Source organism: Lethenteron reissneri, chromosome 17 (assembly GCF_015708825.2).
Source record: "Lethenteron reissneri isolate LAM-NWPU_2019-01 chromosome 17, ASM1570882v1, whole genome shotgun sequence".
NCBI lineage: Eukaryota > Metazoa > Chordata > Hyperoartia > Petromyzontiformes > Petromyzontidae > Lethenteron > Lethenteron reissneri.
This window is the reverse complement of record NC_083795.1, coordinates 7402967-7429839: the sequence shown is the minus strand read 5'-3', so window position 1 is coordinate 7429839 and position 26873 is coordinate 7402967. Positions and strand designations below refer to the sequence as shown.

Sequence of the window (26873 nt, the reverse complement as noted above, 5' to 3'; positions counted from 1 at the left end):
GGGAACCTCATTTGCCAGTAAAAATATGATAATTGGTTCTTTACCCTTCTATCTGGCAACAAAACTGACACCTTTTTACAAGGAGTCCTGTTTGCATAGACCGCAATACCTGCAGTCATATTACAAACAAAAGAACATAACTCTGATAATGTGCACTGTCCTTGAAGTTGATTGGTCCACACCCGAGACAGCTTTCCTTTGAGCCTAGTCTCATATGGGTTGGACCAGATGACGCCAAAAGGCGCACAACTCAAGGACAATGCACCATCAGAGTATGAGAGCTCGGGGCAAGCATCTACACTATGGGAACCTCATTTGCCAGTAAAAATATGATAATTGGTTCTTTACCCTTCTATCTGGCAACAAAACTTTGCGGTCTATGCAAACATGGCTCGAAGGAAAGCTGTCTCGGGTGTGAACCAATCAACTTCAAGGACAGTGCACATTATCAGAGTTATGTTCTTTTGTTTGTATTATGACTGCAGGTATTGCGGTCTATGCAAACATGACTCCTTGCAAAAAGGTGTCAGTTTTGTTGCCAGATAGAAGGGTAAAGAACCAATTATCATGGTTTTAGGAGTTTAGCCGATGTGGACACCGGCACCTGGGGGCAATGAAGCCACGCCATATCACCTGGAGCCCACCGATGCACGGACGTGCGAGGGGCCTGCAACCTCGAATTTGCCCGCTGGCGGGAAGCGGAATTTTCGATCGCCGCATCACGAGCCTCAGACAGCTTTTGCAGGTTGAACCGCAAATGGTCAGTGAGCTTCGATGACTGTGGAAGCTGCTCTATCCCAAGCCGCACATCAGCGGGGGGAATGGCCTCCCTGCCATACATTAGGAAAAATGGGGAGAACCCTGTCGCTGCATGTGGCGCCATGCGGTAAGCAGCGAGGACCCCTGGGATCTGCAGGTCCCAGTCTAAGTGGGATTCGTCAACCTGATGGCATAGCATAGAGGTGAGGGTTCTATGCAACCGCTCCACCATGCCATCTGTTTGGGGGTGATAGGGCGAAGTGCGCACCTTCTTAGTGCCCAACAGGCGGCATACCTCACTCAGCAGGGTACTTGAAAAATTTCTTCCCTGATCGGTCAGCAACCGTTCTGGAGCGCCCTTGTCCAGCACATAGCCTTGAACAAAGGCGTCCACCACGGCTGCTGCCGACTGGTTGGGGAGGGCCCAGGCCATAGGCCACCGTGTAAAATACTCCACCCCAACCAGAAGGTACTTGTTACCACGAGGCGTTGTAGGGAAAGGCCCCAAAATGTCGAGAGCAACCAGCTCGTTGCTGCTACAAGAGCATTCCGTAAGGAGTCAAATGCGGCCTGTTTGTGAATATCGAGTGGGTAACTCTACTACACAAAGACACAGACTGATTTTACTGGCCCTCTAGCAAGTACGCAGCATGTGCGAACATTCACTTATGTCCTTCGGTACAAAAACATCTGCCTCTTACAAGCAAGTAGTGACGGTTCTAAGGGGTGGGGGGGGGGGGGATTTGCTACCCCTCTTACTCCCATCCCCTTTTAGGGAAGTTTCTCCCTCGGGCTGTGTCTGCAAGCAAACGGTTATACAAGTGACACGCAAACCCACGCACACGTGTGGATTCTGTGACGCGTTCCAAGCACGTGTTTGAATCCACAAGTGTTTCGTTTGCAGCAGACGCATGCAAACCAAACAAAAGCCGGCCAAAGGGATGGGCATCTCCCAGGGCCAGACGCGTATGCATAATATATATTATTTTAAAAACTGTAGCCTTACTGACTGTCGGTTGTGATCTCCAAGTTGGGTGAAATTGTTTGATGAATTTGACCAGTTTTTAAGCCGAAAACTCCCTTATGAGCAACACCACTATACCTTCCTTCATCCATAATACGATAGCTTCATCCTGCAGTTTCGTTTGTGTTCACGTTTCCGTGTTCATAACTAACGCACAAGCGCTTTCATCGTTTGTTGGGAAATGTAAACAAATATATACAAAATAGCGCACGAAAAATGGCAAAGAGTCACTCAAAGTAATATAGGCCAGTCCACATCGTGGTAACTCCACATCCGCTTATTGTCCATGAAGTAATGTAAAGTGACGTCACCCCCTCATGGTTATTGTGGAGGGGTGCGGCATGTGGAGTGACGTCACCCGCTCATGGTTATTGGGGAGGGGTGCGGCATGTGGAGTGACGTCACCTGCTCATGATTATTAACGAGGGGAGGGGTGCGGCATGTGGAGTGACGTCACCTGCTCATGATTATTAACGAGGGGAGGGGTGCGGCATGTGGAGTGCTCGACCATCTTGTGCGTTAGCGTAAATTTCCAAGCGGGCTTGAATATTAATGAGGGGGGGGGGGGGGGCTCTTTTGCTGTGACGTCACGCACGGATGTAGCACCGTGCTGCGTAGATTTATTTTTTTACCATCACTTTCTGTAAAGAAACGTCGTCATATTTGAAGCGACTTTGCGTAATACATTATTTAATTCACCTCGAACTTTCCTCTCCGTTTAGTTTAAAATACACCCCTTCATGAATATTAATGAGGAGGGTGGGCCTCATGTGGAGTGACGTCACGCGCGGGACGGACAGACATTTCTGGGTGATTATAGCAGGTAACACCACACACGAGGCTTGATGTGTTAGTTGGCGACGCATCAATCTTCTCTCAACTGACTAAAGTAAAAGTAAGAAGTGGAGGATAGGGGGGAGCCCCCCCCCCCCACTACCCCCACCCCCTGCCCGTTCCCATCTCCCGTCCCAGGGACCTCTCCACTGTTCCTCTCGTTGTAGGCTTGGCAAGGACTTGGTAGGAACCCACGACCTGGCCTCTAACTCCCTTTCTTTCATATTCTTAGGTTTTTTCGGTAAAGTCACGTAGGTAAAAAATTAAAATTAATAAAATTAAAATGAAACAATATAAAAAATCACAACGTTTTCGGAGGCAACACAAGCTTCCGTCTTCAGGTGGAACCGTCACAGCACGATAGCTGGTTCCACCTTAAGACAGAAGCTTGTGTTGCCTCCGAAACGTCGTGATTTTTTATTTTATTTTACTTTTATTAATTTTCATTTTTTACCTACGTGACTTTACCGAAAAAACCTAAGAATATGAATCCTTGCAGTCACGAAAGCTTCAAATCTAGAATCCTTTTCTTTCCCCATGGAGTGCCTGGCACAGGTGTTGGATGCCCGCGTGGGCTAGCACGGTGCTACGCCGGTATCCCCATGGTCTTTCTCCAGTTAGGCAAGATGGACTTTCCCCCCCCCCCCCCGGCTATGATGTTGAAAGTTCTGAGTATAGGGCGTGCTGGTGTTTTGAAAGGGGTGTACCGCTTTCAAGCCCACACGGGGGTAGTTTTAATTGATGGAGAGAGGTTGGTGCCGCAGGTTTAATTAAAGAGGGCCGATGTCTTCTGGTAAAAAAAATATTGCGATGTTCCTGGCATGTTGGGTTTGTATTGCGTCTGGGGTACAACTTGGGCAGTGGTGTGGGTTCGGGCGGGTGGAGTTGTGCGTTTTAAAATCTAGATTGAAAACTAATTTCTTTAGAACTTATTTTTTTGTTTAGTTCGTAGTCCTTCCCACGCACCTCCGATGAGCGTGGTTGGCTACGTACGGTGCGAACGAAGTTCGACAGACACACGCGTGTGGCGTGTGGAAAGCAGCACGATTGTGTGAAGTCGGTGGATCGTTTCGTTGACCGTGCAACCACTTGTCGTGAAACTATAATAGCAACCTTCGAAAGGGCGTCATGCCCAGTGGGTACAGTGAAGTCAGGATCATGATAATCATCAGCCAACATCTATCTACTGCTGAGTGAAGTCATCCCCCAAGCTGTCACCAGCTCTCGCATCCTCGTGACGTATCGAACCATCGAAAATCTGCGCACTCTTGTATATCTGCCTTTTTCAAAATGTGTTTTTATATTAAGTGAGAAATTGCCTATTCTCGGTGTAAACAAAGGCCAAACTAATTAGCATTCAAATGAATAATACTCTTAGTTCTTTCGGTAAAGTCACGTAGGTAAAAAATGATTTGCTTGATGCAGCAAATCTGGCTGTGACGGTCCCACCTGATGACGGAGACTTGTGTTGCCTCCAAAACGTCGTGATTTTTATTATTTTATTTTTTATAAATTTTTATTTAATTTTTTACCTACGTGACTTTACCGAAAGAACTACGAGTGTGAATCCTTGCAGTCACGAAAGCTTCAAATCTAGAATTCAAATGAAGAAGTTGAACAACAGGCCTGATGGCTTGGACTGATTATATCCAGTGACGCGGGTCTGTGACACCCCTCCCTTAAGACGACAAAGGCGATAGGGAGGCCAAAGGAGCGCACCGCTGCTGCTGCTGCTTCATAGCCAGAGCAGACAACCGCCGCTGCATTGAAGGGGGAATGGAATTCGGCTGACCAGCCTCAGTGGGAGAGGGGACAACAAGAGACAACCCCGAGAGGGACGGAGGGAGGCCGTTTGACCAACATAGAATGGGCCCCGTGTAGCCTTAACAGACTGTAGGGGCAAGTACTGTTAGCGAGCACCTATAAAGGCCGGCACGGCACACTAGGGGGTATGTGGCTAACACCACGCCCGGCCGCCTTTGTCTCCCCACATTACACAAGGTACTCATTTGAGGCTGAGTCGACCTAGGGGAGGCCCAGGAACCGGTTCAGATAATCGTCACCGGTGTTGGCCGTGAGCGGGAATCGAACCCGGGTCGCCAGGTTCGGAGCGGAGTGCGCTGACCGCTACACCACCACTCCCCGTAGACACACCCACACACAACACACCCGGGGGTCAGCTTATACGGGACAAAAATCTGTCCACATAAGTCTTTGGATGACTGATGGGCGACGAGGTATCCAGGCAGCCAAGACAAAAGGTGAACTAAGATTGACCGGACGAATGCCCGAGGGGCGTGCTTAACATTTACATTGAGTGTGCACAGGAATATTGTCCAAGCTGTAGGCTCGGAAAAGTTGATGGTCGAGCAAGTGACCGGCATTACATGAGTTGTGGAGAGGCCTGCAGAGTGAGCGTGGTCGTCCAGGCTGCTTGCACAGCGGGGGACATGCGACGGCTGACAGGCAGCGTGTTGGACCAGCAGTGGCCGCAGCCAGCATGCTCCAGCTGCAGGTCGAGCCTGTCGTTCCAGAACATGGTTGTGGGCGTGGAGGTATTTTTCGGGAAGAAAGAAGATAGAAGATGGAATGTTAACTTCACACCCGCTCATCATTTGTAACTGTACTGGAGAGTCTCAGCTTGCACGCATCACACACCGTGACAATCTTCTTGGTTCTTTTGGTAAAGTCACGTAGAAGGGAAATAATAAAATAATAAAAATAAAACATAATAAAATACAATTCTCACGACGTTTCGGCCACCACGCAAGCAGCCGTCCTCAGGTCAAGATAGGTCTGTCAGACGCTGTCTTTCCGACAGACCTGTTCTTCACCTGAGGACGGCTGCTTGCGTTGTGGCCGAAACGTCGTGAGAATTGTATTTTCTTATGTTTTATTTTTATTATTTTATTATTTCCATTCTACGTGACTTTACCGAAAGAACCAAGAAGATGAATCCCTGCAGTCACGAAAGCTTTAAATCGAAAATTACACCGTGACAAATGAATTGTGCATCGTCGCGTTACTGTGATGCATTAGCCTAATCACGGGATCGTGAGATTTGACCATTGATGCTTTTATGATCATCCAGTACGGATTGATGAGTACGTATATTTGCATGGGTACTGTCGTTGTCTCTGATGATAAGTGTTCTGGATGTTGGAGCAAGTTGATATTAAAGTTGCTGGGATTAAAGAAGGGTCCGAGTGCTTCTTTCCCAACTCGTGCATTGTTGTCTTAAATACGAGAACTGCATCTTGCAGTGAGATCTGAATCCGGCGGCTTGACGTGATTACACGCGTAATTGTTAAAGCGAGAATCGGTAATTGTTAAAGCAAGAATCATTGAAAGTATCACGATTGATAATTGTTTTTTTTACCCTTTTATCTGGCAACAAAACTGACACCTTTTTTTTTTACAAGGAGTCATGTTTGCATTGACCACAATACCTGCAGTCGGAATGCAAACAAAAAACACAACTCTGATCATGTCCTTGAAATTGATTGGTCCACACCCGACACAGCTTTACATGATCAGAGTTGTGTTTCTTTTGTTTGCATTCCGACCTGCAGGTATTGTGGTCAATGCAAACATGACTCCTTGTAAAAAAAAGGTGTCAGTTTTGTTGCCAGATAAAAGGGTAAAAAAACAATTATCATATTTTGCTACTGGCAAAGGAGGTTCCAATGGAGTATTGCGATTGATAATTAGAATCAATTATAATAATTATAATAAATTATAATTATAATCAATACTCCTAGACAACGAGAGAGACTAATACAAATCACTTTCTAATTGCATCATAATCACAAGCGACGGAAATATTAATATATTTAAAAAATCATAATCATCTTTAATTGCACTTAAACACGTATAATACCATTTACACTGAAAGAACGTTAACATTAACATATTTTGAACATAGTTTTAATCAATAAAATAACTTGCTTTATTTTATTCATATTTCATTAATTTTAATAAACGCAACATATACAATAGCACGAACCTGATTCCGTTGCCCCATCTCCACAGGATACAATAAATATAATAAAATAATAATAATATGTAAAATATGCCTTTTGGCGTCCTCTGGTATTACACCGTTTGAGACGAGGCTCAATAGAAAGCTGTCTCTGGTATGGACCAATCAGCTTCAAGGACAATGCAAAAATTATCAGTGTGTTTTTTTTTGCATTCTGACCACAAGCATTGTGGTTAATGCGGACATGATTCATTGCAAAAGGTTTCAGTTTGGTGTTTTAACATCTCAACACCTGTTTTGTTGCCAGAAAAAAGGGGAAAACCTATCATCATATTTTGGTAATGGCAAAGGAGGTCCCATGGTGTATGGAGTAGTTGTTTGTGTCTGATTGTAGATAAAATCATTTTTGTAAAAAATCATCTCAGCTTCATTGTTATATTCATTGAAAACTTTTGCGTGGCAAAGACAGCCTTCGTGAACTAATTGACAATTAAAACAAAAGTGGGCTATCAATAATTGTTTTTTTCAATCCCCAGCACATTCCTCTCGTCAGGCTCACGAGCGCCCGCGAGGATCCAGCCCGCCGCTCTGCGCGACTCCTGCCGGCATCGCCGTGCACCGCTAGCGCACCGCTGGCGCACCGCTAGCGCACGTGGGGGGCGTGCAGGAGGGCGCAGCGGGAACCCCGCTCGTGCCGTGGCCATGGGCGCAATCAGCGGCTGGTTCAGCGAGATGCGCGAAAGCCATCGCTCGAGGAAGCTCATCCTCGTCATTGTGTCCCTGGCGCTCCTCCTGGACAACATGCTGCTCACGGTGGTGGGTGGGTGCCAGCGCCGCGATTGCCAACGCCACCATCACTATTGCCACTACTTGCCACTACCTTAACCACTACTCCCATTACCACCACTACTGCCACTACCACCACTACCACCACTACCGCCACCACGACTACCTTCACCACTACTGCCAACAGTACCACTACCATCACCGCCACTACCATCACCACTACTTCCACCACTACTACTCCCACCACTACTACTCCCACCACTACTACTGCCACCACCACCACCACTACCATCACCACTATTGCCACTACCGCCACTACCGCCACTACCTTAACCACTACTCCCATTACCACCACTACTGCCACTACCACCACTACCACCACTACCGCCACCACGACTACCTTCACCACTACTGCCAACAGTACCACTACCATCACCACTACTCCCACCACTACTACTGCCACCATCACCACCACTACCATCAGCACTACTCCCACCACTACTACTCCCACCACTACTACTGCCACCACCACCACTACCACCACCACTACCACCACTACCACCACCACGACTACCATCACCTCCACTACCATCATCACCACTACCATCACCACCACTACCATCACTAATACTCCCACCACTACTACTGCCACCACCACCACTACCACCACTACCACCACCACGACTACCATCACCACCACTACCATCATCACTACTGCCACTACCACCACTGCCACCACCACGACTACCTTCACCACTACTCCCATTACCACCACCACTGCCCCTACTACTGCCGCCACCACCACCAATACTGCTACCACTACTGCCACCACCCCTACCACGACCGCCACCACTACTGCCACTACCACCATCAGTGCAGGATAAGAATCTCGTCCCTGTGGAGAACATTTCATCTGTCCTCCCTCATTGGCCCAGCACGGGCGGAAGGAGTGGGGGCTCAAACTCTTTCACCACCACCAAATTAATTCAGGGCAACTTGAACTATACAAATATATTTTACCGGCTATACAGCTCTTTTTCAGAAGCGACCTGGCCACAAATGATAGCCCAACGAAGTAGCTTATCGCGTGCAAATTTACAGCAGCCAAATACTGTAAACGCGTGTTGATTCTAAATGTGGAGGGAAAAATGGGAGGACCCGAAGAAAAATCCACGCATGCACGAGGAGAACATGTCAATTCCAAATATACAGCAGGCGTCAGGGTCGGATCGAACTAACGTTTAACTCATGAGCTGACTCGAGGTCTAATTATAATATCTCCTCTGGCCTAGATCAGTACTTTACCAAAAAACCCAAAGAGTATGAATTCCTGCAGTCACGAAAGCTTGAAATCAAGATTTAGATCAGTGCAGGTCATGATGAAGCGGTGGTGCTGTTGTCAGCGCGCTGTGCTACAAATCATGCCACATGAGTTTGATTCCCGGCCACAGCTAACATCAGTGGGGAGCAATATCTGGAACCGATCTTGGGATATCTCATTCACCCAACCTTCACTGACCAGGGTGGTGAAGTATGGTCAAACAAACGCAAAAAATATGCCACGGGGAAGCCTTCATCCAGCAGCGACTTGACAAAAAAATAACTCTACGTTCCTATAATTCATTAGGTGCCCTTGTTAAAGTGCTAGTATTGACGTTGGAAACCTCTCTGTGCCCTACACCGCAACCGCCCCTTTGCACCCGCAGTGCCAATCATCCCCAGCTACCTCTACTCCATCGATAATCACAACGCCACGCAGGCCCCGCTGTCTCCGACTCCAGGGCTCGCGTCGCGACCCACCCATCCCGTCCAAAGTCATCGCACGCAGGCGGCTTCGCTCCCAGCGTCGGGGGATCACGACCTCCCGACCCCCGGCGGGACGAGGTCGGAGGTCGCGAACGGGACTGAGGGGCCGAGCAAATGCGAGGAGGGCTCCAACGTGGACCTGTCGAATGAGAACGTGCGCGTGGGCCTGCTCTTCGCGTCCAAGGCCACCGTGCAGCTCGTGGCCAACCCATTCATCGGCCCGCTCACCAACCGGTGGGGTCACTCGTCTGGTTCACCGGTGGACTCGACAGCCCATCGGCGTTATCGTCTACGTCATCGTCGCCATCTTTTGTCACTCTCATTTATTGCATTGAAAGACCTCAAACGAGATAAATGCAAGTCTCTAATTGCTCCTAGAAATTCGTTTTGAGGTGGTAAGTGTACCATTGTATCCATAGGTCTGTGAACAAGTCACCCAGAATGTTGTCAGATATTGGAAGCGAATCATTTTTATTCATCTTTTCATATAGCGATAAAATAGTGTAAGGCAATCAGCCTCCTTATTTTCTCTCGTGATGCTAAACGATGTGTTTTGGAAGTGGAGTTCAGCAAAACTCGTGAGCAGCAAGCCACTTGGAGTCTTTGGAATAATGGTGCAATTTGAATGCAGATTATCATAACCGTGTATTTTGAGTTTGAAAACCCATTTGATGGTGTCTGAGGTCGCTAGACGGATTCTGTTTGTACACTGCAGTGGTTAAGTTCAGTCCGACGTCTGTGAGACATGGAGAGGCCATGCCGTTCTTTTGCTGGATCTGCAACGTTAAGCATCTAGGTAGAGATTTTCGGAAAGGCGGGCCTCATACCGCGCCACCGGCGATCAATTGGTTTCCCAGCTGAAAACAAAAAGCACCTGGGCGTGGCTCCAGAAAGATTTCCACTTTCGTCGTCTGGTGACAGGGCGGGTGGTGTCGCCCTGAGGCGGCGCGATCGACGCCAGTTGCAGAGGTTCACGGTTGGAATCCAGCGGCCGCCCCGGTTATTACCGCTCGCCGTCCGCTGAAGAACTCCTGACGACATTCGCCAGGGCGAACAAAAACTTGCCGTGTTTGAAGATTACACCGCCGATCACTCAATTGGAGATGTTACACTCGCCAGAAATCATTGTCCCCTTCCTGGCAGTCTAACGCACCCCAGGGCACTCTTGGCAATGAGACTCGTCCTGGTCTCTTTGAGTTCTCACCCGGTTAAACGCAATAAACTTGCAACTTGATATGACAATAAATGGACGTCAAAATCAAGGTATTTTTTAAATCCTTTATATTAAGTTCGCGTGCTTGCGTGCTTGCTTGCTTGCTTAGGACCGTGCAAATCTTTCGGTCGTTTTTTAACCCACTTCCCGTGATCCAATCGAGCTGACATTTTCCACACAAACTCGTTGTGCCAGGCAAAAAAAAAATATTTTACATATATTCAAATAGAACGCATTCATGGCTTTGGCTGAACGTCAGAGTGTAAGAGCCCAGAGCGTAACTCCTCCACAGGCCGTGGCGGAGTAGCGCAGTTGGTAGCGCCCTCGCTTCCCATGCCAAAGGTCGCGGAATCGATCCCCGCGTCCTCCACAGGCGAATATATTTTTAAATCCTTTATATTAAGTTCGCTGCCACGCATATAAAGGATTTATAGTGAAAAACTTTGTTTTTACGGGTTATACTTATTCCATCGCTCATTGGACTTCTCTCTCAGTGAACCCGCTCTGGCGCTTGCAGACACTTTATGGAGCAATTAGTGCAGCAAACATTTGTTTCAGCGTTTGCAGACAACATAAATGTTTATGTACGTACGTTGAACTTCTTTCGTAGCGTACGTAGCCAACCGTGCTAATCGGAGGTTATAACCAACGCTTTGTTGTCTTTCTCTTTCAAGTTAAGTTTAGTGGAGGGGGGGGGGTGAGGGTGCAGTTGCACGATTTCAGGCGTACATTTCAGACACTTTAAATCTATGGCTAGTCCTTAGCATCGTCACAAAGTGGCATATTACCTGGGCATGGTCATTATCAACATCCACGGGCAGAGAGCCCGTAGGTGTCCACTGCACATTTCGTGATTTGTTTCCACTTCCGTCTGGTGCCAATATGCTGAAGAAGTGCCACATCTTTGTGGCTCCAATCTCTTACGTCGTCAAGCCGTTCACTGCGAGGCCCTGGGTATAGTATCTCGACTAGTTATGACTTTAATCCGGACGTAAAACTATTATTTGGCCGCCCTTGTCGATGAGGGGGAAAAGCGAAACGCGGTGCCGCGGTGCCGGACTTCCTCTGGCGAACCGACTTCTTCACCCAGGCTGGGACGATGGCGGCGCATTCGGTTTTGCGTACGCGCCAAACCAGCGGCTTAGTCCATAGACGGGCCAGATAATTTGTGTTTAAACAATAAAGTGACCGCCCGTACGTATTATGAGGATGAGATGAATTGGTGGCCGTGAATCGTGGCGTCGCTATCGAGTGTGCAGGTGGTGCGACTGCGCCTGGGTCCAGGCACCGGGATGTAAAGGGGGAGACGGTGGTGGGAGATAGGCGGACAGTCGGGCTCCCACGTTTCATTCCATGCAGCATCGCTAAACATACAACATCGCTAAACATACAACATCGCTAAACATACAACATCGCTAAACATACAACATCGCTAAACATGCAACATCGCTAAACATACAACATCGCTAAACATGCAACATCGCTAAACATGCAACATCGCTAAACATACAACATCGCTAAACATGCAACATCGCTAAACATGCAACATCGCTAAACATGCAACATCGCTAAACATGCAACATCGCTAAACATGCAACATCGCTAAACATGCAACATCGCTAAACATACAACATCGCTAAACATACAACATCGCTAAACATGCAGCATCGCTAAACATACAGCATCGCTAAACATACAACATCGCTAAACATACAACATCGCTAAACATACAACATCGCTAAACATACAACATCGCTAAACATGCAACATCGCTAAACATACAACATCGCTAAACATACAACATCGCTAAACATGCAACATCGCTAAACATACAACATCGCTAAACATGCAACATCGCTAAACATACAACATCGCTAAACATGCAACATCGCTAAACATGCAACATCGCTAAACATGCAACATCGCTAAACATGCAGCATCGCTAAACATACAACATCGCTAAACATACAACATCGCTAAACATACATCGCTAAACATGCAACATCGCTAAACATGCAACATCACTAAACATGCAACATCGCTAAACATACAACATCGCTAAACATGCAGCATCGCTAAACATGCAACATCGCTAAACATGCAACATCGCTAAACATGCAACATCGCTAAACATACAACATCGCTAAACATACAACATCGCTAAACATACAACATCGCTAAACATACAACATCGCTAAACATGCAACATCGCTAAACATGCAACATCGCTAAACATGCAACATCGCTAAACACACGGCATCGCTAAAAACGTGTCATCGCTCGTTCTGAGGTTGCCCAATTTGTGCAACTGTCCTCGGCTGCGTTGCAAACATGAATACAAATGAGAGCAATGCATTCATATAGGGTCATCATTCCAGAAGATTCTAAGTTGCTTGGTCACAATGCGTTTTTTTTGTTACATCGTGGGATCGTGAAAGATGACGACAGCTTGAAAAAGCATTCGTCCAGCAGTGGACTGATGATGGCTGCTGCTGCTGTGGATGATGATGATGATGGTTTTTGTCTTGTTGCAGGGTTGGCTACCAGATACCTCTCTTTGCTGGGTTCATCATCATGTTCATATCTACGATAAGTAAGTTATCGTTTCTCCTCCTGTTTTCCATTGCACGGATAAGATCATCACATCTTCGGACATCGCGTCTGTCGGTACGATAACGTAATCCTTCATATCACTGCTGACATTTTTGCCAACTGTGCGACAGCAAACGTTTGGTAGTACAGTACAATGCGGCACTGTACCATGTGTTTGCGGCAACAGCAGAGATTGCAACATTAATAAGCTTCGTCTTTTAAGGGCAAGCTCAGTGCGACATGTATTCCAAGACGGCCGGCCAACGTGGAAATTTAGAACAAAGAACTCCCCCGAGAGGGGCTCGCTAGAGCTTCTCTCGAGTGGAGACCCATCCGCCAGCGGTGGCGCGAGCGAGCACTTGCAGGGTTGCGCCTCTACATTCGCACAGTTGCAATGATTTGTACTCTTAGGTTTTTTCGGTAAAGTCACGTAGGTAAAAAATGTATAATAATAAATAAAAATAATAGCAATAATAATAAAATAATAAATTACGACGTTTCGGAGGCAAAAAACCTAAGAATATGAATCCTTGCAGTCACGAAAGCTTTAAATCTAGAATTAATGCAATGCTTTGGATTGATCCCGCCACGCTCTATCCACCGGGTATTCTACTCGTCAGCTCTCCAACGTATCCCAATTGCAGAGGAGTCCAAAAAGAGTAGAACGTGTTGCACGTGGCGTGTGTCTGTAGGTTGACGATTCCCCTGTGTTAAATGCACGACGCATACATTTTATAACAATGTAAATGGCCACGGATAAACATTTTAAGGGAACTATTTTCCTTTGAGCCTTGATTTTTTTTTGTTTACAAGAGCTTAGGGCAAGACAGCGAATCTGGAAGTAGGGCCATTGATAAGCGCTGCCTATGTGAGAGAGGAAATAGATATTAAATATTCACAATACAAGTGCTATTTGAAATAAATATAACCGATAATAAACAAAGGTGCAGCCCTGCAATGAGTTGTTAACAACACTGTTGGTGGAAGAGCTATTTAACTGTTTATATTTTACCAGGTAAGGCCCACTGAGCTATTTAGCTATTTTGCAGAAGTGACCTGGCCACAAATGATAGCTCAACGAAGTGGCTTATCACGTGGGAATCTACAGCAGCCAAATAATACTCTAAACGCGTGATGTTGATTCTAAATGTGGAGGGAAAAACCGGAGGACTCGGAGAAAAATCCACACGACGACGGGGAGAGAGAGACACGCAAACTCCAAATATACAGCTGGCATCAGGATGTCGATCAAACCCACTACCTCATTGATACCGGGCGCGAGGTCGTTAACATGTCGCCTCCGTAGCGCCATAGAGGGAACTCCAGAGAGGCCCTCGACTGTGGAGGGTACATGTTCTACTCGTCCATGCTAGCCACGCGACTTGGAAGAGGACCAATAAATATTAAGCGCCTTTGAAATCAAAACTCAGAGGGAATTCAATTGGCGTTAAATGCAGGAAATAATGCAATGATATGTATTCATCTCATATAAACTGGGTCATGCCGAAAAGCACTACAAATGTCATTAGAAATAATAATTACATTTAAATCTTAGCTCGATAAATACATTCTGCGTAGATTATGATCTTAATTTTTTTTGCAATTGGATAAGTCTCATAGCAGTGTGCAGCCGGTAGGATACAATTTAATTTCTTAAAATGCACGGTCGTAATTGGCCTGCATTATAATTATTGTTGAGGAGGGCGCAGTAATTAAATTGTGTTCAATTAAGGCACTTAACCATCGGCTGAAACCCAGTACTTAGGGGGCTTTTATTTGTTGCCCCCCCTCCCCAACCCCCCTTGTCCACGTGTGCGGCCTATCCGGTGTAAACAGCTGTGTTTGTCTTTGCGACGCCTCGCTCAGCTCGCTGGCGGCAGCGTGGCAGCCCGTGGCCCACCCTTGTGACATCACAATTGGAAAAACAGGCATGGGGGGTGGGGGTGGGTCACACGAGGCAATTCACCAAAGCGACGGTGAGGATCTGCGCGACGTCGTCGAGACGCGTGAGCGAATCTCAAGACGCGTTTTAAACGCATCTCGAGTCAGCAGCCGCTGCGTGACGAAGACCCCTTTGTGCATTCGGCGAACGCCTCTGGGCAAGCGCCGCGCGTCGTTGGCTCGTCACGTTAACTTGGCGGTCGCCGCCGCCGTCACCTGCCTTCTCTGTCGCTCCCCCAGTGTTTGCGTTCGCCGAGAGCTATGGGCTGCTGGTGTTTGCCAGGTCTCTGCAAGGCATTGGCTCTTCGTGCTCCTCCGTGGCCGGTGTGTAAGAAAAATGAATCAACGGTCCGGCTCGCGTCTGTGTGTTCGATTTCCGCTCAAGGCCAACACCGGTGAAGATTATCTGAACCGGTCCTGGTCTTCCCCTAGGTCGACTCAGCCTAAAATTGGTACCTCGTGCGATGTGTAAACATCGCCACTTGGGAAACAAAGGCGGCCGTACGTGGTTTTGGCCACCCACCCACTCATGTGCCGTGCCGGCCTTCATAGGTGCTCACTAACGGCACTTTCCCCACCAGTCTGTTAAGGCTATACGGGGGATCTTTGTCTTTGTGTGTCTATATAACGCTGGTCCAATGATTCCAACCACATGCCAACATTTTCCCAGTGGCATGCTTTCTTCCACTTTTAATTTATGATCCCAGCCAGCCTTCAATAACTAATTGCCTTAGGTGGTACATATCCTCTGATGGCTTTTCCAGTTGTGTCCAAGCAACATATATATTCATTTATTTACAGAACTTGCTGCACGTAATATTTGTTTTATTTTTTCTCTCTCTCACACCTAGCTTGGGGCAAACTTTGGGGCCTTCTTTGTTAAGTTGTTAAGACAATTTCCTGCGATTTGTTTTTCTGACGGCATCGTCGTTCTTACAACGAATAGAAATGCATCGCAGGACATGACTGAATGTGCTATGAGTACATTGGTCAGATCTGATTTTTTAAAAATATATATTACAAATTAACATTATATAAACTAGAATGTTGCTGTAATCCAATGGGAAACACGTTAATATTTTAAAAAAATATTTCACCATTAGCATTGTTACAATATGAGCCATCGATGTCAAATTTTAAACCCGGAATAATGACAATTTAAGTTTAGAACACGGTAGGCGCAATTGAAAAAAACCTATACCAGCAATCGTACCGTGGTAAAATTGTAGTTCTGGCTTCCTGGCAGACAGTGGCTGTGGAGCAAGGTACCATTTAATTGCATCGTGACAAGCAAAATGGCAAGTGTAAAGCCGATTATTGGCCGGTGTTAAGTCTACAAATTGTCAGTAGCAAAATAACAATGGTGACCACTTTGCTCCGTGTGCAGCTTTGCAACTTGTTGTCGCGAAGAGATTGGAGGCGGCCTGTGACTAGTCGCCACGGCCATAGTGAGCGGAAGTATACTGGATGTGGTGTGCCTGTTGTGGAGATATTTTCCGGATCACCAGTCTGGACAAATCCTGATGGCATTCAGCCTTGGTGGATGGTATGAGGAGTGGCGGTGCAGCGGTTAGTACACTGTTCAGTGAACCTGACAAACCGAACTCCATTCCCGGCCACGGCTAACATCACCGGCGAGTGATATTCAAACCGGTCCTGGGTCTCCCCTAGGTGAGACTCGGCCTTAAATGATTTCCTGGTGTGGTGTGTGAACATCTGCACCGAGGAAATAAAGCCGACCGGGTGCACTGCTGGTCACAACTCCCCGCCGTTGCCCCGTGCTGGCCATCATCGGCGCTCACTCACAGCACTTGCCACGACAGTCGATGTAGGCTTCACAGGGTATCTTTGTCTTTGCAGGCATGGGTCTGCTGGCAAGTGTGTACCCGGATGACGAGGAGAGAGGCAATGCTATGGGCATCGCTCTGAGCGGTCTGGCCTTGGGGGTGCTGGGTAAGGAGTCGCACGCACACAGCCTGGAGTAACACAGTGCACACGGTTAGCACGGTTGGCCACGTATGGAGCGAACGGAGTTCAACACACGGTACATACATCACGTGCTGCTAGAAAACGAAACATCGATTGGAAGCACAGGGCCGAGAGAAAGAAAGATGAGCGCATGGATAATGGGGGACGCAAGCTCGCTCGGAGACATCGTACCGAATGCCGAGAAAAGTTTCTGGGCTTAGAAGGGAAGATGATGATGATGATTGATGGCCAAGACTGGTGATGGAATGACAGCCAAAGGAGAAAATGAGAGGACGACCACCGCAGAGATGGCACAGTGAGATCAGCTCACCGAGAGCGGTGGCCACAGGCATGCGGAGACATTAATCCAGCAGTGGATAGACCATGGCCGCTGCATGTTGATGATACAAACAATAAGACATCAGTCGTGATGCAAAATATTGCAAAGTGTCGCATTGTGAGCCTTTTGAAAATTATTGCCGTCGATAAATCGATGCGCACCCTTAGTCGTCGTTCCACGACCAGACGACAGACGGACTGCGTAGCGCTCGCATTTCGCCAATGACGACAGCTACCTTTGTGCGTTTGCAGTGGGGCCGCCCTTCGGCAGTGTGATGTACGCCTTCGTCAGCAAGACGGCGCCATTCCTGGTGCTCGCGGTGCTGGCGCTGTTCGATGGAGGTAAAGCGCCCCGGCGCATCGCACACGCAACGAAGATTGCCCCCCCCCCGCCCCCCACCACAACCTCAGGTAGTCATGTGACCACTATCCGTAAACTTCACAGAAGTTGCTCAATCGGGGGAGCAGTGGTCATATTTATGCAGAAAATGGAATCTATATCCCTCGAAGGAGATAACTGTGCAGCAACTGTCCGATCCCAGTGTATCATAGTCGTGACTTCATTTAAGCCAATTCTGACATATTCTTAGGTTTTTAGGTTTTTTCCGTAAAGTTCGGTAAAGTCACCTACGTGACTTTACCGAAAAAACCTAAGAATATGAATCCTTGCAGTCACGAAAGCTTCAAATCTAGAATCAATTCTGACATTTTTGGGACCCAGTGCACCACGTCCAGTTTCCCTCTCGCGATGTCGATATCTGCGAGTCGCGTGCCTACAGCAGTCTACCAGCGACGTGGAAAAGATCGAGTGAGAAATTAAGCCCTGAGCATGGAATTCGGGAAAAAAATACAAACACAGGGTCAACAGCGCAAGGATGTTCAGCTCAATCGCTGACGATCGGCAACCAGGAGAAGGCAATGAACGCGGCAGCACGATGGGATGGGACGTGAATCGTCGCTTCTCGACCGAGCCTCGGATCTCGCATTGAAACCTGCACGTCTCGTACGTGCGGACGATCGTAGCCGAGCTACGGGATACCTGACGATGTTCCATTAGGGCAGGAGTGGGCAACCTGCGGCTGCGGAGCCCGCATGTGCCTCTTTACGTTACTGCTTCATCACGTCACGTGTGCATGCATTCACGTGCATTGCGGCTCTTGAAATATTGAGTTTTGTACCGAATTCGAGAGAAAAAAAGAAGTCTCTTCTTGTTATTTTGATTTTGCCAACCCCTGCACTAGGCCTAGTGAGTTGCAAGTTTTTTTTGTAAACATTGTCAAGCCTACGCTTATGAGCAGAATGATGTAAATGATGAAGTCGTTGAATCTGGGGCCATAAAAAAAAAACACGACGGCCCCCGTAGGTCGATCGCTTTCACTCGGAGGGCACGGCGAGGCGAAAGGTTCCACGCGAGAACCACGGCGGGCGGCGTGCACCATCTGTGACCCTGCTCGTCGTCGGCGACCAGAGCACTTCACCTCCCGTGGAATGTGACTGATCTAACGCAGGCGAAGGCCACTAGCAATGATGACGAGCGATAGCGAATGTTGCCAATCGCCAATGTGCACTTCGCAATGGGTCCTGTGGGTTTGCACGACCAAAGCGGAATATGTGGGTAGCGCATCGTACCACATTTCATTGCAACAAGCTCGACGCATTCGTCAAAAAACTTTCGTAAGCAGAGACATTGATCTCTCTCCGCCATGAGGAAGAGCAATTGATGGAAACGTTGCCTATTACATACAACTTTAAAATGTTCCCTTACGGGCAGTGTTATTGACTAACGTGTCGAGTTTTTTGTGAGTTTTGTAGTCTTGTACCGCTGCTGCCAATGCAGCATCACAAAATTGTAATGAACGCAGCTCTGTGTATTAACGTGCACTCTGAATTGGTTCATCCCCAGCCTTACAGCTGTGCGTTCTGCAAAAGCCCAAAGCAATAGCCGAGGTGAGTGAACCCTCGGCTGCCCTCCACACCCATGCCTGACATGCACAATCACATTGAAACCCACATGCCTCCAAGCCGCCGCTGATACAGCGGTGTGTGCCACGTGTGGCCAACGAGAGCGAGTGGCTTACCGTGGCGATTCCGCTCTCACAGATCACCAAGAACGATGCAACTCCTTTTAATTTTTGCGCACCAATATAGGTGTACCCGCAGTGCTGTTCAATGAACTGTCGAGATTCAGGGTAGCATGTCGATTCAAGAGTCGATGGCTTTCTATCATGTTCTGGTCTTCCCCCCCCCAATTGTATCCTGATTGTGCACTCGGTGTAAAGTCATGAGACAGACATTTCACTCCGACCGTTCACAGAGAAGTGCAACACCCCCCCCTGCCCCACCCCACCGTGTTCGAGAACAGCCCACGGGAAGCGGTGACAACAGAACTACGTTTGAGATCCCCTCACATTAGGCGGCAGCACTTTCCCACCCGACCCGCCACACAATAACGTTCGTCCCATTATCATTCAAACTGATGGATCGTTTATTCTCAGAGCTGAACCACATGATCATATCCAGATGCAGCGCTCTGACCTCTGACCTCTGAGCTACCCGGCCACCTCGAGGAATCGATGTTATTTTTACATTGCTGTAAACGTAGCAGCTGCAGGAATCACGTGAACCCATGACATTCAACATAGACAGAACAACATAAATATTGATGTTTGCACGAGCGATATTATTCTTGTATCATGAGCAGAGAGAGTTAATATTAATCGATGAACCAGTGCAGCATTTTACCACTCGTTATCGACATGTTTTGTACGCACAATCAGCAACTATAACAGCCCTGGTGACACTTCGTTTTGTGATTTTATCAAGTTCTCTGTGTGATGCAGTAATCCCACGAATGTGGAATTGAACACATACTTATATCAACAACTCAACAAATCGGTCAATAACACTGGGGAAAAAATGGATATAATAAGGTGACGTTTCAAGCGATTGTCTTTCTTCATAGCACATAATGTACGATGAAGAAGCGACCATCTCTTTGTGAAATTTAAAACATTCATTATTCAAACAACATGTTCCATCTTGCTCAACGACGCTGTCTGCTTTATTATTACGCGGAGTGACACTCCATTGCACACACTTTAGCAAGACTGAACAAAAAAAAACCCGTTTATGTAATCGCTATTCGGTAACTATTAATATGCCAATGTAAGCCTAATATTGAGAAAACATTGTTACTGTAATTGTCATCAGGCCCCTGTGTGTGAAGTGCATTCTCCAACTCTTATTGTCCATTCTCGCTCTCTGCAGCATTTCAATTGAATGTGCTACGAAGAAAGGTGATTGAACGAAAGACAACCTATTATCTTTATATATATAAATATGTTTTTAAGGCCACAGTGTTATTGAGGGAAGCTGAGGTTTTCGTTGTTATTTGTGCTAACAGAGAAGCAGCTTCACCAAATAATGTATACGGCTCACATTGTGGAGAATACAGAACAACAACAATAATAATACAATGGGTGTTGACAAAGAATGGGAAAATGAATTATATTTAACATCAGTCTCGACGGTCAGAGTATTAGATTTGGCCTTTGCACAGTTGCTGAGCAGTGGATTGGGGCCGCGGTGATTTATTGTGACACCGAATGGAATGGCGAGCACACGTGTCGTTTCAATGTTCTCCATGACATTTGCACAGTTAATACGAACGCTTCGGTCGAACTTGCGCACTATGCTGATTACCGACAACAGATCTTTACAGCTGGTGTGCAGCTCCAACAGAGATGTGGAAATCATGCACGGACTACAAAACCATTGCCCTTTTCCACAGCGGCTTCCTCGAGACATACGCCAGAGAGTAAACAAAAAACACGCGGTGAAGGGCAGGCAGGATGAGACGGCACCGAGTTCATATTCACCTTGACCACTTTGGGCACGTGTAATTTATCCAATGAGCATCGTTGGTATCTTTCTCTCGTTCTCTTTAGATCCCAAGGATGATTGTCAAAAGAGACCATCACTGGCACGGGCGGGCGGGCGGGTGGGTAGGTGGGTGGATTGGTGGCTGAGTATATTTTAAAAAATAACAGATTGTGGGTGGCATGAGTGGATGGGGTGGGTGGGTGCTTGGGTGCGCATCGCCGATGCATTGCCTTTACTTTATCCAGCCTCGGACCAGCGAGCGCACAGCAGTAGAAGGTCAGCCAGCAAACTGCTTTGCATCTCTCCCGACGATCTCACTCGCTCACCCACAATGGGGAGCTACTGCTCTCGCCCGGGGCACCCCGCTGACATTTTGTTGAGGCGGGTACCCTTTGGTAGCGGGCTGCCCCGCAGCCGCGATTGTCTGGAGCAGTTCACACGAATCGGGGGGCATGGGGGGGGGGTAGCTGTGAGTTCAGGGTGGCAGCCTTCCCACCCCTCTTTACCCCCCCCCCCCCCCAGTAGCCCTGGGGCAGCTGTAACGTCAACTGGAAAGGTCACGTTACCTATCGGTACTGCGCTCAGAGAAGCTTCTTTGCTGCGAATAATTTCGAGCAACTTCATCTCGCGTCGCCGTCTGCGTTGCACGTCAGTTCTTTAGCGACGATGAGGCCAAATCAATGTCCCGCCCTTGGATCTTCTCTCGGTCGCTGGCGTTACCGACTCGTTGAGTCGCAGACCTTATTTCCTTCTAGATACTTATATCGGTGCATCAATGCACACCTGGTTTGCCGAGAGGAAAAACTAAAAACGGCATGGCAACGATGATGCACTACATTTACCCAGGAAAGACTTGCCCAGTCTCAGGGCTCTTTTTAAGGAGAGATGTTTGGCCAACCACGTTTACGATTGTTTGGTTTCGTGCCGGAGAAAACCAGAGAAATACCACGCGTACAAAGAGGCAACATTCTAACTTCCCCACTGATGGAGTCAACAATCATTTGCTGCACTGTCATCGCCTGCCTTACCAACCCCATGTATTCTCTCCCTTCAAAGTGCAGGACAACTAGGCCCAACCCGATATCTAGATATATTGAATATGTTCAGGTGAATTGGTTTTAGGGGATTCATTCAACATTCAAATTCACGCATGCATCTTATCCAGGTGCTTCAGTTTCCTCCCACGTGTCATTCATTGGCCGAGTACATCTTACATATATAGGATTGCAGAGCTTGGGCAATTATTTGCACCAGCTGGCAGCACTCGGCTGCCTCCCAACGTGCATGTGGTCCATCGGCGATTGAGAGATGCAAATGGCACGATATTCATCGAAAACATTGTTATGATCACAAGCAGTGATATCGTGTTATTTATTCATAACCGTAGACTTCTGGTTGAATGAGATCTCTTGGGCGATGTAGAAAACAGTCAAAAACAGTGACACGGCTCCGTTCGATGTATTGCTCAGCTGTTCGCCAGGGTAAAAGTACAGTTCAGTGAAACTCCTCGTATCCGTGATGATGTGGAGGGGGGGGGGGTGCTATATTGCGAATCCTATTATCTGCGTTCATCCACCTAGATTACCGCTGCTGTCTGCGCAGTTCGACAGCCGCGAACAATCCACTGCTGGATGACGGCCGTTTACCGCCATCTTTCGTGCTCTCGCGATGCAACAACATTATCTCGCTGATTCCGCACACGAGCTGATTTCGTCGCTGCCCTCCGCTGGGGAATGTCTTCTCTGGCAGGCTCACTCCTCCGGAGTCGCGGACGGTAGGGCAGCGGGACACGCGCTCACTTTCTCTCTCTGCGTCGATGACCGTTTTAATCTCACCCCCGGCAGAGCCAGAAGGGATCCTCTCTTCTCACTCTGCTGCAAGACCCTTACATCCTGATCGCCGCAGGTAAGAACATCGCTCTGAAAAATATCACGCAGTGGTTCTTCATCCTCATTATCAGCCAGCCGCCGATCAATCCACTGTTGGACGAAGGCCTCCGGTAAGCCGTCACCACGTCTCACGGTTACGCGACGCAACACTCCTTCTGAGCCCCCCCCCCGCACAACAGAGGTCGCAACCGGGTACCCGATACCCGTACCCTACCTGATACCCGGCCAGGTATGGGTACGGGTACCCGTTTGCGACCCTGGTGCGGCCGGGTATGGGTAGACCGTGAGTCACTGGTGAGTAACTGTTTGTCACTCATTTCCCATCGTCTTGTCTCTTCTCACAATTCAAGTTCCTAGAATCAACCCACCCGCGCCTGCAACATGGCTTCATCCCAGAGGTCGCAATCAGGTACCCGATACCCGTACCCGGCCGGGTACGGGGATAGGGTACGGGTACAGCCGGGTACGGGTACGGGTACCCGTTTGCGACCCTGGTGCGGCCGGGTACGGGTAAGGAATCAAAACCCGTTTGCGACCTCTGCCGCACGAGCCAATTTCGTTGCTCCATCTCTTCGGCGGGGACGTAGCTCGCAGGGGCACGCTTGCCCCCCTTTGGCTGCCACTCTGTCAGCGAGTCTCGTGGGGGAGGCCTTCGTCCAACGCTGGCAATTTGTTGCGCTTACGATTGTGCCCATGAAGTGCAACTCATATATTGCATTGAATATTTATCGAATATTTTTTTATTGTGTTTCAATATGTATAAATCTGATTTATTTGCATGAAATAAATTACGCCCATTTTTGCGACAGAGCAGGAGTCATCTCGTTGCGTATTTTTAATTAATATTATGCAAAAAATATGTACCGGTATGCAAGATAATGCTGTTTGCAGCATGCCTGAACAAACACCTGTTATGTAATCGCAACTGTTAATTAATCGTTAACTTACCAAGGTGAAACTAAAAATCTGAAAACATTGTTTGTAATGTAATTTTCATCAGGCACCAGTGTGTTAAGTGCCGTCTCCAACCCGTATTATCCACTCTAGCTCTCTGGCCTCTCTATTTATGTGCTGTAAAGAAGGACCATTGCCCAAAACATCACCTAATATAAATATATTCCTTTTAAGACCACTGGGTTTTTGATGAATGTGTTTAGTTATATAAATGTTGTGCGTGTGCACCACTGTCATCGCAGCAGCAGCAACACCAACTACTTTGTTGAACAAAAAGCTGCACGCTAAGATACCGCACGCATATTATGAGTATTTTTTTGCAAGACAGCGCTGGCATACTGCGGCCTCACCATCACCCCTGTGCACACAAGAAGCGGACGGGTTAAGGAAGCTGTGGAGTGTGGGCGTGCCAGTAACCCAACCCTACGTTTACACAACAGAGACCCCTATTAAGTGCTCACTGACAGCATCTGTACAGTCCAGGGGCTAAACCCTAACCTGGCAGAATTGGCTGCAGAATAACACCTTGTTTCAATTACAATAGGCATACAGGGCCTCGTTTGTGTGCGACTTTTGTAATGATGGATACATTTATTTAAATACGTTATTAGTATCCATAACAGTTTTTTTTTGGGTTAGATCGCGTAAATATATTAATTTGTCGTTAAACCTGCAACCACCCAACACGCTTTGTCACGTAAACAGAACATGCCAATTCGTTACGAGTACAGCAAACCGATGTGTTGGAGAGCAAAGCCACAACATTTCCAATCTGAGTACGACGTTTCGCCAGTAATTACAACGAGCTTCATCAGGCAACAGCCAGATTTGTGGATAAATCCTGCTGTTTCGTTCCTTAAATATAGGGAGATATGATGACGTCACTTGTGTGCCCTTGCGCGTAGTTGGGGGGAGGGGGGTTAATGGTTGCATTACGTCATAAGCAACCGATAACGACGACAATCATGAAAACAACCACCTTTCAATACATCAGTGGTAACACGATGGTGATGATGATGATGAGGGAGCCTTCGCAGTGGCTCACATACTGAGCCTATGAACCTGGCCACCCGAATTTGACTCCTGGCCATGGCTCACACCTGTGGCTGTGGCGAGTGATATCTGAACCGGGACCTCGGCCACACCTGGGCCCTCACAAGCATTCGCTGACCAGCGTGGCGCTACGGTGGCGAGATGGAAACTACCTTGCCTGGTATACAGGAGGTCGTGGGTTTGATTCTGACCCTGATTCCTGTATAATTTGTAGTTTGCATTTTCTCCCCCTTGGTCGCGTGGATTTTTCTCCGTGTCCTCCTGTTTTCCCTCCACATTTAGAAACATGCGTTTCCAGCATTGGGCTGCTGTATATTTCCACGTGATAAGCCACTTTGTTGAGTTTTCATTTGTGGCCAGGTTGCTTCTGATAAAAGAGCCGTATAGCTCAGTGGGCCTTACCTGGTAAAATAAAAAAAATAGTGTAGTTTTGTTTTAAATATGGTAAAACCGCTCCCATATGACCAACACGGCAAGGAGAGACTAACGAAGGAACAGTACGTGCGCACACGTACTTTGATAACGATTGCGTGAAGTAAATATGTTTGAGACCAGGAGTTGGCACCCTGTGGCTCTGAAGCCGGGTGCAGCTCTTTCGGGACTGCTTCGTGACAGTTATTTATTAAAGACCACCACCTTGTATTCACACGGCACTGGGGCTTGCAGAATAAAAAAAAATGTCTCTTCTTGTTATTATGGTTTTCAAACCCTGTTTCAGGTCCTTCTTCAAAAGAGAAAGGGTGTTGAGGAAGCTGTGGTGCGTAGATCGGATAAAGAGGGATGTGGGTGTGCCAGCAACCCAACCCAACGTTTATGCAACAGACCCCTTTCAAGTGCTCACTTAACAGCGTCTATACAGTCCAGGGCCTAAACCAGAAGCTTGCAGAATTTGCAGCCGAATCATACTTTTGTGTCCACTCATAAGCCAACTGCAATGTCATATACACCAGAGCTAAGCTCGTCTATAATGTGCACTGGTATCTGTTCTTCAGAAGTAAATTATGCTAACCGGTGTTTGCTTAAGGGGCGTATATTAGGCACAGGAACATTCATGCTTCGCACACCGCCCTTGTCGGCTGTGCAAACGGCGCTGGTTATTTATTTATAATCACCGTTGCGCTCATTGAATTTGTTCGCTGCAGGCGCCATCTGTTTTGGGAACATGGGAATAGGCATGATGGAGCCGCTGCTGCCCATCTGGATGATGGAAACCATGTGTCCCTCCAAGTGGCAGATCGGTGAGTGTGCGCACGGTCACGTTCTCAACGAGTCCACCGAGCCGATCACGAAACAACCCTCCGAGATTTACTCGCCAATGTGTGCGTGCGTGGGCACGTGCACGTGCATCACAGGTTGCTGGGTCTACGGCTGTCAGATTGGAAATAAAAAAATAATAAAAATAAAACATAATAAAATAATTCTCACGACGTTTCGGAGAGCAGGTCTGTCGAGTAGACTCTGTCTACTCGACAGACCTGCTCTCCACCTGACGGCGGCTGCTTGCGTTGTGGCCGAAACGTCTTGAGAATTATTTTATTATGTTTTATTTTCATTATTTTATGATTTCCATTCTACGTGACTTTACCGAAAGAACCAAGAAGATGAATCCCTGCAGTCACGAAAGCTGTAAATCGACATTTATGGTTGTCAGATTGTTTAGCGCAACGGTTTCCCCACAACTCTATGCCAGAGTTCGCATTTTTTGCAAACCGCAGGCCAGAGTTTGGCCTGAACAAAATAAAAAGGTGGTGGTAAAGTTTCACCATTTATTTTTGGGAACATGGCAATGGTCATGGTTCAAGCAGTGGGGCTATTTGGCATTTCAGAGATTCGCCAGGCTATTCCTGAAGC

At 47.5% G+C, this 26873-nt stretch overlaps 1 protein-coding gene across 1 annotated transcript in view; it reads left to right on the top strand.

Moving 5' to 3' along the window:
• The first annotated feature begins 7139 nt into the window (after window positions 1-7139).
• The window catches only part of LOC133343414 (synaptic vesicular amine transporter-like), a 31128-nt gene continuing 11394 nt past the window's right edge, over window positions 7140-26873 (top strand). Inside the window, exons 1-9 of the mRNA XM_061552996.1 lie at window positions 7140-7419; window positions 9092-9425; window positions 12939-12997; window positions 15178-15261; window positions 16798-16890; window positions 17497-17586; window positions 19148-19191; window positions 22971-23031; window positions 26165-26260. Of these exons, the coding sequence (XP_061408980.1) occupies window positions 7302-7419; window positions 9092-9425; window positions 12939-12997; window positions 15178-15261; window positions 16798-16890; window positions 17497-17586; window positions 19148-19191; window positions 22971-23031; window positions 26165-26260 (979 nt within the window). The 5' untranslated portion in view covers window positions 7140-7301. The remainder of the gene's footprint in view (window positions 7420-9091; window positions 9426-12938; window positions 12998-15177; window positions 15262-16797; window positions 16891-17496; window positions 17587-19147; window positions 19192-22970; window positions 23032-26164; window positions 26261-26873) is intronic.